At 40.1% G+C, this 12,539-nt stretch overlaps 1 protein-coding gene across 3 annotated transcripts in view; it reads right to left on the reverse strand.

Moving 5' to 3' along the window:
- The window catches only part of LOC126253477 (WD repeat-containing protein 19), a 328,532-nt gene that overhangs the window by 122,990 nt on the left and 193,003 nt on the right, over positions 1–12,539 (reverse strand). For all 3 annotated transcript variants that reach the window (XM_049954835.1, XM_049954834.1, XM_049954836.1), the window contains one exon: positions 11,527–11,657. In XM_049954835.1, coding sequence (XP_049810792.1) covers positions 11,527–11,657 — 131 coding nt within the window. The remainder of the gene's footprint in view (positions 1–11,526; positions 11,658–12,539) is intronic.

Genomic DNA, 12,539 nt, shown 5'->3' on the forward strand with positions numbered 1-12,539 from the left:
GGAAGCAATATATTTGATTAGATGAAATATGGATCATCAGATTACATGGCCACTGGACAGTAAGTCATCAGCGGACATAACCAAGAAATATTCTAAAAACCTGCTTCAAGATCCATATGATTATAGTTATTTGAGGCGCCTTATCCATAGTAAAAGAATGATTACCTGGTAAAAAGGCTGAGAAACTTAATCAAAGTGAGGTCGAGGAAAATGCATCCCATCACTGATGGTTTGCAATTTATTGCAATAATATTTTGCATATTTACTGTATGTTTAGCATTTCACAGTAGTAACAAAATCATTCGCCTAAGGGGAGGAATCTGTAGTGTAACATATCACTTTATTGAAGAGATGTGTTTCACGAACATGTGACAATGACTATGAAGTCACAAGAACAAGAAAAAAACATGTTACATACTCACTTAATTGGAATCTGTTAAATGAGATAGAGTTCTTTTGCACTTAGTCCTTATCACTGTAATTGTGATGTTGCATATATTGACATACGTTTATAATTTGTAGTCACTGTAAACAAGAGTACAATATACAATATGTTGTTTATGAGAAGCCTTGTATTTATATAAAGAAGTGTGGGTTGGATTTGTACCCTTAACTTCCAGCACTAACTGCAGTACTTTGAAAAAAGGAGTTCAATCAGAAGACCCCAGTAAATGTGCTGAAACAATAAGATGAGCAAGACTAGACTCAATAACAGGAAGTATTAGCTCCTGATTCGACTTTATTTAACCACCTGATATCACAGTTAAGAACCAGCAGAACATTGCAAGGTCGACATCAAGGAAGGTGGCCTGTTGGTTTCAGGAGGACCACATGAAGCAAATGGATGAGAAGGTGGGTTAAGGTTCTAGAGGAATGTGAAAATGTGTCTCATCAGCAGCCCAAGTCATGAACATTACATCAATGAATCTGAAATAAGTGAGGGATTTGGGACTCTGCATAGTTACATACGATTCCTCTTTATGGCCCATGAACAGGTTGGCAAAGGTTGGTGCCATGCGAACACCCATTGCTGTACCATGGGTTTCTTTATAGGTGATGGATTCACAGGAAAATAATTTTGGGTGAGGATATAATTGGTTATAGTGACCGGGAAGGAGGTTGTAGGTTGGAGTCACTCGGGTGTTGGGAAAGGTAGTGTTCAATAGTGGCAAAGTCATGGGCATTAGGGATTTTACTGTAAAGGGAGGTTGCGTTGACAGTGACAAGTAAGGTGCCTGGTGATAAAGGAATAGGAACTGTGGAGAGTTCAGTAATTAATGTAAATAAGTGCTGTAAACTGATTTTCTCTTTGATGATGCATGGTTAAAATAGCTTAAGAATTATCATATGCACCAACCCATCAGCGTATTGTCCATTTTCATGTTTTGGGGCAAGCTTGTTATTATCTATTACATAAAAATACATTTAAGAGCTTTTTACTTATACCACACATTGAGAGTTCTTGTTCCTTTATCACCCTGCACCATTCTCATCACTGCCTCACTGAGACCTTCACAGAGTGAAATTAACCTCAGGGTGTATACACAGACAAGGAAAAAAAATCCTGGATTTTTCCCAGATGTCCCATTTAAAAAATATACTTCTTCCCGGACAAAAATACACTTTTTCCGTGCTAAGTGACAGTAGGTTTTCTGTAGATGTTTCCCTCAGAACTGTAAAACTTATCAATCCTTTGAATGGTTAATGTTTTATACACTGGTGTAGAACTTCCAGGGAGGGGAGGGGGGGGGGTAAAAAAATGGGGGAGAGAATTTTTGGAAAGACTTTTGATAAAAAGAAAGGGGAGAAGTTTTGGAAAGGCCTCTGATGTGCAGAAACTGATACGCTGCTTATTTTCGTATTACAAAACTATAAATTCAAATTGCACCAAAGACAGGACTTAAGTTTCCAGAGTGTTTAAATCGAGTTTGCGATGTTCTTTTGTATGCCAGTTTTATCTCATGCCACGTGATCTCATCAGCCAATGACAGCAGATACACAGAGCATGGGGCATGTGTTATAGTCAAAGAGGAAAAGTTAATATACATAGCATAGCTACAAGAGAAGCTAAGCTGTCTCATGTACTATTGATCTTTTTTTGCATGTGTTATACTTCAACATACATCACACAAATGTTCCAGTAAATTTAAAAAAAATGACATAAATGTCTGGTCTTCTGTGCTCAAAATTCTTGTAAGTGGATTGTCCTCAAAGTGTTCAGTTTTAATAGCTCTATGATATATGAAATGCATCCCACTTTTCACACTAACATAAATGTTGTTGTTATGGTCTTCAGTCCAGAGACTGGTTTGATGCAGGATTTTTACCCTCCACACTGACTTCCAATACTAAATTGGTGGTCCCTTGATGCCTAAGAACATGTCCTACCAACCGATCCCTTCTTCTAGTCAAGTTGTGCCGCTAATTTCTCTTCCCCCTCAATTCTATTCAATACCTCATCATTAGTTATGTGATCAACCCATCTAATCTTCAGCATTCTTCTGTAGCACCACTTTTCGAAAGCTTCTATTCTCTTCTTGTCCAAACTATTTATCGTCCAAGTTTCACTTCCATACATGCCTACACTCCATACAAATACTCTGAGAACAGACTTCCTGACACTTAAATCTATACTTGATATTACCAAATTTCTCTTCTTCAGAAACGCTTTCCTTGCCATTGTCAGTTTACATTTTATATCCTCTCTACTTCGACCATCATCAGTTATTTTGCTCCCCAAACAGCAAAACTCATTTACTACTTTACATGTCTCATTTCCTAATCTAATTTCCTCAGCATCACCTGATTTAATTCGACTAAATTCCATTATCCTTGTTTTGCTTTTGTTGATGTTCATCTTATACCCTCCTTTCAAGACACTGTCCATTCCATTCAACTGCTCTTCCAGGTCTTTTGCTGTCTCTGACAGAATTACAATGTCAACGGCGAACCTCAAAGTTTTTATTTCTTCTCAATGGATTTTAATTTCTACTCTGAATTTTTCTTTGTTTCCTTTACTGCTTGCTCAATATACAGATTGAACAACATCGGGGAGAGGCTACAACCCTGTCTCACTCCCTTTCCAACCATTGCTTCCCTTTCATGTCCCTCGACTCTTATAACTGCCATCTGCTTTCTGTACAAATTGTAAACAGCCTTTCGCTATCTGTATTTTACCCCTGCCACCTTTAGAATTTGAAAGAGAGCACTCCAGTCAACATTATCAAAAGCTTTCTCTAAGTCTACAAATGCTAGAAACATAGTTTTGCCTTTCCTTAATCTATCGTCCAAGATAATTCGTAGGGTCAGTATTGCCTTACGTGTTCCAGTTTTTCTACGGAATCCAAACTGATCTTCCCCAAGGTCACAACTTCTACCAGTTTTTCTATTAGTCTGCAAGGAATTTGCGTTAGTATTTTGCAGCCGTGGCTTATTAAACTGATAGTTCGGTAATTTTCACATCTGTCAACACCCGCTTTCTTTGGGATTGGAATTATTATATTCTTCTTGAAGTCTGAGGGTATTTCACCTGTCTCATACATCTTGCTCACTAGATGGTAGAGTTTTGTCAGGACTGGCTCTCCCAAGGCTGTCAGTAGTTCTAATAGAATGTTGTCTACTTCTGGGGCCTTGTTTCGACTTCGGTCTTTCAGTGCTCTGTCAAACTCTTCACGCACTATCATATCTCCCATTTCATCTTCATCTCTTCCATTTCCATAATACTGTCCTCAAGAAGATTGCCCTTGTATAGACCCTCTATATACTCCTTCCACCTTTCTGCTTTCCCTTCTTTGGTTAGAACTGGGTTTCCATCAGATCTCTTGATAATCATACAGGTGATTCTCTTTTCTCCAAAGGCCTCTTTAATTTTCCTGTAGGCAGTATCTATCTTACCCCTAGTGAGATATGCCTCAACATCCTTACATTTATTTCCTAGCCATCCCTGCTTAACCATTTTGCACTTCCTGTCGATCTCATTTTTGAGATGTTTATATTCCATTTTGCCTGCTTAATTTGCAGCATTTTTATATTTTCTCCTTTCATCAGTTAAATTCAATACCTCTTCTGTTACCCAAGGATTTCTACTAGCCCTCATCTTTTTACCTACTTGATCCTCTGCTGCCTTCATTATTTCATCCCTCAAAGCTACCCATTCTTCTTCTACTGTATTTCTTTCCCCCATTCTTGTCAATCGTTCCCTAATACTCTCCCTGAAGCACTCGACAACCTCTGGTTCTGTCAGTTTATCCAGGTCCCATCTCCTTAAATTCCTGGCTTTTTCCTGTTTCTTCAGTTTTAATCCACAGTTTGTAACCAATAGATTGTGGTCAGAGATCACATCTGCCCCTGGAAATGTCTTACAATTTAAAACATGGTTCCTAAATCTCTGTCTTAGCATTATATAATCTATCTGAAACCTTCCAGTATCTCCAGGCCTCTTCCATGTATACAAACTTCTTTCATGATTCTTGAACCAAGTGTTAGCTATGATTAAGTTATGCTCTGTGCAAAATTCTACCAGGTGGCTTCCCCTTTCATTCCTTACCCCCATTCCATATTTACTTACTATGTTTCCTTCTCTACCTTTTCCTACTATCGAATTCCAGTCACTCATGGCTATTAAATTTTCATCTCCCTTCACTATCTGAATAATTTCTTTTATCTCATCATACATTTCATCAATATCCTCGTCATCTGTGGAACTAGTTGGCATATAAACTTGTACTACTGTAGTAGGCATGGGCTTCATGTCTATCTTGGCAACAATAATGTGTTCACTATGCTGTTTGTAGTAGCTCACCTGCACTCCTATTTTCCTATTCATTATTAAACCCCCCCCCATGAGCCATGGACCTTGCCGTTGGTGGGGAGGCTTGCGTGCCTCAGCGATACAGATAGCCGTACCGTAGGTACAACCACAACGGAGGGGTATCTGTTGAGAGGCCAGACAAACGTGTGGTTCCTGAAGAGGGGCAGCAGCCTTTTCAGTAGTTGCAAGGGCAACAGTCTGGATGATTGACTGATCTGGCCTTGTAACAATAACCAACACGGCCTTGCTGTGCTGGTACTGCGAACGGCTGAAAGCAAGGGGAAACTACGGCCGTAATTTTTCCCGAGGGCATGCAGCTTTACTGTATGATTATATGATGATGGCATCCTCTTGGGTAAAATATTCCGGAGGTAAAATAGTCCCCCATTCGGATCTCCGGGCGGGGACTACTCAAGAGGATGTCGTTATCAGGAGAAAGAAAACTGGCGTTCTACGGATCGGAACGTGGAATGTCAGGTCCCTTAATCGGGCAGGTAGGTTAGAAAATTTGAAAAGGGAAATGGATAGGTTAAAGTTAGATATAGTGGGAATTAGTGAAGTTCGGTGGCAGGAGGAACAAGACTTCTGGTCAGGTGATTACAGGGTTATAAACACAAAGTCAAATAGGGGTAATGCAGGAGTAGGTTTAATAATGAATAGGAAAATAGGAACGCGGGTAAGCTACTACAAACAGCTTAGTGAACGCATTATTGTGGCCAAGATAGATACGAAGCCCACACCTACTACAGTAGTACAAGTTTATATGCCAACTAGCTCTGCAGATGACGAAGAAATTGAAGAAATGTATGATGAAATAAAAGAAATTATTCAGATAGTGAAGGGAGACGAAAATTTAATAGTCATGGGTGACTGGAATTCGAGTGTAGGGAAAGGGAGAGAAGGAAACGTAGTAGGTGAATATGGATTGGGGCTAAGAAATGAAAGAGGAAGCCGCCTGGTAGAATTTTGCACAGAGCACAACTTAATCATAGCTAATACTTGGTTTAAGAATCATGATAGAAGGTTGTATACATGGAAGAACCCTGGAGATACTAAAAGGTATCAGATAGATTATATAATGGTAAGACAGAGATTTAGGAACCAGGTTTTAAATTGTAAGACATTTCCAGGGGCAGATGTGGACTCTGACCACAATCTATTGGTTATGACCTGTAGATTAAAACTGAAGAAACTGCAAAAAGGTGGGAATTTAAGGAGATGGGACCTGGATAAACTGAAAGAACCAGAGGTTGTACAGAGTTTCAGGGAGAGCATAAGGGAACAATTGACGGGAATGGGGGAAAGAAATACAGTAGAAGAAGAATGGGTAGCTTTGAGGGATGAAGTAGTGAAGGCAGCAGAGGATCAAGTAGGTAAAAAGACGAGGGCTAGTAGAAATCCTTGGGTAACAGAAGAAATATTGAATTTAATTGATGAAAGGAGAAAATATAAAAATGCAGTAAATGAAGCAGGCAAAAAGGAATACAAACGTCTCAAAAATGAGATCAACAGGAAGTGCAAAATGGCTAAGCAGGGATGGCTAGAGGACAAATGTAAGGATGTAGAGGCTTATCTCACTAGGGGTAAGATAGATACTGCCTACAGGAAAATTAAAGAGACCTTTGGAGATAAGAGAACCACTTGTATGAACATCAAGAGCTCAGATGGAAACCCAGTTCTAAGCAAAGAAGGGAAAGCAGAAAGGTGGAAGGAGTATATAGAGGGTCTATACAAGGGCCATGTACTTGAGGACAATATTATGGAAATGGAAGAGGATGTAGATGAAGATGAAATGGGAGATACGATACTGCGTGAAGAATTTGACAGAGCACTGAAAGACCTGAGTCGAAACAAGGCCCACGGAGTAGACAACATTCCATTGGAACTACTGACGGCTTTGGGAGAGCCAGCCCTGACGAAACTCTACCATCTGGTAAGCAAGATGTATGAAACAGGCGAAATACCCTCAGACTTCAAGAAGAATATAATAATTCCAATTCCAAAGAAAGCAGGTGTTGACAGATGTGAGAATTACCGGACAATCAGTTTAATAAGCCACAGCTGCAAAATACTAACACGAATTCTTTACAGACGAATGGAAAAACTAGTAGAAGCCGACCTCGGGGAAGATCTGTTTGGATTCCGTAGAAATACTGGAACACGTGAGGCAATACTGACCCTACGACTTATCTTAGAAGAAAGATTAAGGAAAGGCAAACCTACGTTTCTAGCATTTGTAGACTTAGAGAAAGCTTTTGACAATGTTGACTGGAATACTCTCTTTCAAATTCTAAAGGTGGCAGGGGTAAAATACAGGGAGCGAAAGGCTATTTACAATTTGTACAGAAACCAGATGGCGGTTATAAGAGTTGAGGGGCACGAAAGGGAAGCAGTGGTTGGGAAGGGAGTAAGACAGGGTTGTAGCCTCTCCCCGATGTTATTCAATCTGTATATTGAGCAAGCAGTAAAGGAAACAAAAGAAAAATTCGGAGTAGGTATTAAAATCCATGGAGAAGAAATAAAAACTTTGAGGTTCGCCGATGACATTGTAATTCTGTCAGAGACAGCAAAGGACTTGGAAGAGCAGTTGAACGGAATGGACAGTGTCTTGAAAGGAGGGTATAAGATGAACATCAACAAAAGCAAAACGAGGATAATGGAATGTAGTCGAATTAAGTCGGGTGATGTTGAAGGTATTAGATTAGGAAATGAGACACTTAAAGTAGTAAAGGAGTTTTGCTATTTGGGGAGCAAAATAACTGATGATGGACGAAGTAGAGAGGACATAAAATGTAGACTGGCAATGGCAAGGAAAGCGTTTCTGAAGAAGAGAAATTTGTTAACATCGAGTATAGATTTAAGTGTCAGGAAGTCTTTTCTGAAAGTATTTGTATGGAGTGTAGCCATGTATGGAAGTGAAACATGGACGATAAATAGTTTGGACAAGAAGAGAATAGAAGCTTTCGAAATGTGGTGCTACAGAAGAATGCTGAAGATTAGATGGGTAGATCACATAACTAATGAGGAGGTACTGAATAGGATTGGGGAGAAGAGGAGTTTGTGGCACAACTTGACCAGAAGAAGGGATCGGTTGGTAGGACATGTTCTGAGGCATCAAGGGATCACCAATTTAGTATTGGAGGGCAGCGTGGAGGGTAAAAATCGTAGGGGGAGACCAAGAGATGCATACACTAAGCAGATTCAGAAGGATGTAGGTTGCAGTAGGTACTGGGAGATGAAGAAGCTTGCACAGGATAGAGTAGCATGGAGAGCTGCATCAAACCAGTCTCAGGACTGAAGACCACAACAACAAACAATATTAAACCTACTCCTGCATTACCCCTAACTGATTTTGTATTTATAATCCTGTACTCACCTGACCAGAAGTCTTGTTCCTCCTTCCACCAAACCTCACTAATTCCCACTATATCTAACTTTAACCTATCCATTTCCCTTTTTAAATTTTCTAACCTACCTGCCCAATTAAGGGATCTGACATCCCACATTCCGATCCATATAACGTCAGTTTTCTTTCTCCTGATAATGACGTCCTCCTGAGTAGTCCCCGCCTGGAGATCCGAATGGGGGACTATTTTACCTCAGGAATATTTTACCCAAGAGGACGTCATCATCATTTAACCATACAGTAAAGCTGCATGCCCTCGGGTAAAGTTACAGCTGTCGTTTCCCCTTGCTTTCAGTCATTCACAGTACCAGCACAGCAAGGCCGTTTTGGTTAGTGTTACAAGACCAGGTCAGCCCATCATCCAGACTGTTGCCCCTGCAACTACTGAAAAGACTGCTGCCCCCTTTCAGGAACCACATATTTGTCTGGCCTCTCAACAGATACCCTTCTGTTGTGGTTGCACCTACGGTATGGCTATCTGTACCACTGAGACACGCAAGCCTCCCCACCATCAGCAAGGTCCGTGATTCAGGGGGGTGAGGACTAAAGTAAAAAAGAAATTTACTTTGAAAATAACGCTTTTCGAACCCCCGTTCGCAATACTATCCCGAGACTGTTCTATTTAGCAGGTGCTATTGAGTGCCAGAAAACAGGCATTATTGCACATCCGCAGCTGCAATGGTGTAGGAAGCCCGCATGTTCGTATGTATAAAGCATTAAGAGAGCTTACATTATGCCATAAAAGAAACAGGACATCAAAGGATACTCCAAGAGCATCGGATTTCATAAACCATACTAAAATGCATAATTTGGCTTGAAGTGCACAGTATTTCTTTCCAATGAAGTAGGTCCCATCCAATATTAAGCTTTTCAGTGTGGTTTTTGGAATGTAAATTTTCTTAGAGTACCAGTACTGTACTATCACGTACTTGGTTCTTTATTATGGCATAATGCCATACATGGCAGAAGATGAAAATGAGCACTTGAAATTCAGCGAACAGTTGGAACTAGCCAATACCATGGAATGAAACACTTCGTTTCAAATAAATTGATTGCCTCAGTGGAACGATGAATAAAGCCACATTTCTTTAGCAAACTGACAAAAATAGCTTCATTGTTCTGCAAGGCAATTAATCATTAACTGATAATAACTTGGAAATAAAATAAAATCAGAAAACTGAAACCAATAACATATTTTTGCCCTCCATAATTATGTGAATGTATTTGAATTCACTTGATAGCTCCTGGGCACAGAAATCTGTTTTGTTTTCATTTGATGTGGGAGCTGTAAATGAAGAGGAAACAGAGAAATCACTTAACACAGGGATCATGTGGAGACTAATCCCAGCCCCACCACAACTCGGACAACTTTGCGCATGCGCGAATCTGGCAGCTAGGGCGCGCAAGAAACATTTTTCTCATTAGCATCTGGCTGCTTGCTGCTACTGCCTGTACAGCTAACAGCCACACTTCAAGTAGTGGGAAGCGGGAGAAAGTACTGCTCATAAGAGAGTCTACTGCACATGTGCATGAACCCGTTGGCAACTAGTCAAACGAGCTTAATGTATACAGTTGTGACGTCATGCTCATAGAAAGCAGTTTATTGTTACAAAGTATTACATAGTCTTCGCCCTAAGGCCTTTGACATATTTTTGCTGTTTGCAGACGCTTGTGCGTGGACAATGTTTTGTTGTTGTAAATGGCGCATTTCCTTTGCCACTTAAATTTTATTTTTTTCCCCTCTCATTCATATTTTATTTCTGCAGTATCATTTTCCAGTAGCAAGATACAGTAACATTCTTTGCTAGACAATCAATTCTTACCAGTTGAAATTACAAAAATTTAACTGAAAGCTAAAACAATGGAATTCTGAAAAATTCCCGCGTTTTCCCGGTTTTCTCCCCGATGAAAAAATTCCTGGGCTTTTCCCGGATTTCCCAGTTGTCCCAGGTCGTATACACTCTGTAACCTCCATACCTTTTCCAAAAACAGATCTACCACGCCTTCTCTCTCCAGTCACTTACCACTCCCCATATACCCACTGTCAGGCCACAAAGTAGTCTTCCTCTCTTGACTCAGTACCGCATAGGACTGGAGCAACTGATCACATTCTCCATTAGGGTTTGAACTACAACACATCGTACCCTGAAATGAGGAATATCCTCCCCACCCTTCCCACAATGGTATCCCACCACCCACTGAACCTATGCAATATCCTTGTCCCACCCTACTCAACCCCCACTCCCAAACCTTTGTTGCATGGCTCATACCCCTGCAATAGAACTAGATGCAAGACATGTCCCACACATCCCCCATTACCATCTGCTCCAGTCCTGTTGCAAGCCTCTCCCACTCCTCCACCAAATGGAGGTCCACCTATGAAAGCAGCCACTTGATTTACCAATTAAGCTGCAACCACTATGCCACTTTCTACCGGGGCATGAAAAGTAACTAGCCATCTGTCCACAGCTATGGCCACTGCCAAACTTTGACCAAGAGACAGCCGGACCACCCAGTTGCTGAACATGCCTCCCAACACAATGTGCTTCACTTTAATGACTGTTTCACTGTCTGGATTCTTCCTACCAACACCAGCCTTTCTGAACTGTGCAGGTGGGAACACTCCCTACAACAAATCCTTTGTCAATCTTCGTTTGTCTCTGGCCTCACTCTTTGCTACTCCCTATCCTCTACTACATATCCCTTCCTTGCCCAGACACACCTCCTATTCCACTAACACACATACCTGTCTTTTCCCCTTCTCTATTTCTCTCCTCTCCTGTCTACCTCCCCCCCCCCCCCCCCCAAATATTCCTCCATGGCGCTCAGCATGATCTCTCAACACTGCCCCTAGCAGTCCTATCCTGTCCCCACCATGTCACTGCATGCTCCCACAGGCAGCACAGCATCTTCCTCCCTCCCCTACCCTGCTATTCCACCCCCTCCCTGTCCCATGTCTCCATTTACCCTCACCACCCACTCCAGCACATTGCTGCTCATTCAGACATAATCACAGTCACGCCCCAGCACCCTTAGACAGTGGCCGTGTGTGTGAGAGTTATGTTTGTGTGAATGTGTGTGTTATCTACTTTGGAAGAAGCATTTTGTCTGAAAACTTAACATTTTAGCAGTCTTTTTCTTTGTGCCTATCTACAAGTCAAAACTAAGGAAAATTATTTTTCCATTTTGTCTATTTTCTTTCATCAATTCCCTTAGAGCTTTTGTTCCTGTAAGGTAATTTGCACTTGCAGTTATAAAAGTAAGTCCACATTTTTAAAAACAATGTCATGTACACATTTAATAATACAACCTGAGCCTTATCGAAGTTCTTTAAGAATACTGCCATATGACCAGTTAATAGTCGCCTGTCTTCCTCATCTTGGATATTCTCAAGGGCCCAAACCATTCCTGCATCATCAATTTCTTGATACACTTGAATGGCTGCAAAGATAAAATTTTCATATAGTGCTCATGCAATATTTGTTGTTGGGATTATTGTCCCACATATATTTGAATAAATATTTATAAATTCATAAAAGCATAAAATGTTAACTTTTAGCATGAACACTATATTGGTTCTCTTTCTCAACAAAAATACAGAACTAGAAAATTAAGTGTGATCCAATGTCCCTTCTCCACAAACAATGATGTAGATAAATATGCTGACATATATAATTAACAACAGTCAAAATCACAAATCTGAATGCAGAATGTTACAAATATACAACTGTCACAGCTCAGTTTAAGATCTGAATCATTTGGGAGAGAACAAGGAATGAGGCCACACCATTGCTTCTGGAGAAATAAAAACTGATATTCTGACTATAGGTGACTGTCAGCAATCACACAGCTAGAAAAACGATAAATATTATATTGTCTGTATTGACCTCTAATCAAAGGAAGATTGATTTGATATGACTTGATGAGATGTACTTTTGGTTTATGGATCCATTCTGAGGAGTTCCTCAAGGATGTAGAACAAGTCATAAAACAAAATAAATAACACGTAATTACAAAATAGGTAAGCTAAATCCCTGCCACAAATTCTTCGTGAAATAGTCCTCATAAGTGTGGTGTAAGATAAAATATCTTAAGCATAATTTTTATTTAAGAGGTAATAATCAACTTGTTATAAAACATGCAAATATACAATACATTGATGGTGCAAATGATAATTCCGAAACTATAGTGGGCACGAAACATCAAAAAGAAAATCAAGTTACAACACTTATTTATATTGACTACTGCTCTGACAACGTGGAGAAGTCATATTTTATATAACAATCACATAATTTGATGGTTAATAATACAGGGTTGTTCAAA

The sequence above is a fragment of the Schistocerca nitens genome, chromosome 4 (assembly GCF_023898315.1).
Source record: "Schistocerca nitens isolate TAMUIC-IGC-003100 chromosome 4, iqSchNite1.1, whole genome shotgun sequence".
Taxonomy (NCBI): domain Eukaryota; kingdom Metazoa; phylum Arthropoda; class Insecta; order Orthoptera; family Acrididae; genus Schistocerca; species Schistocerca nitens.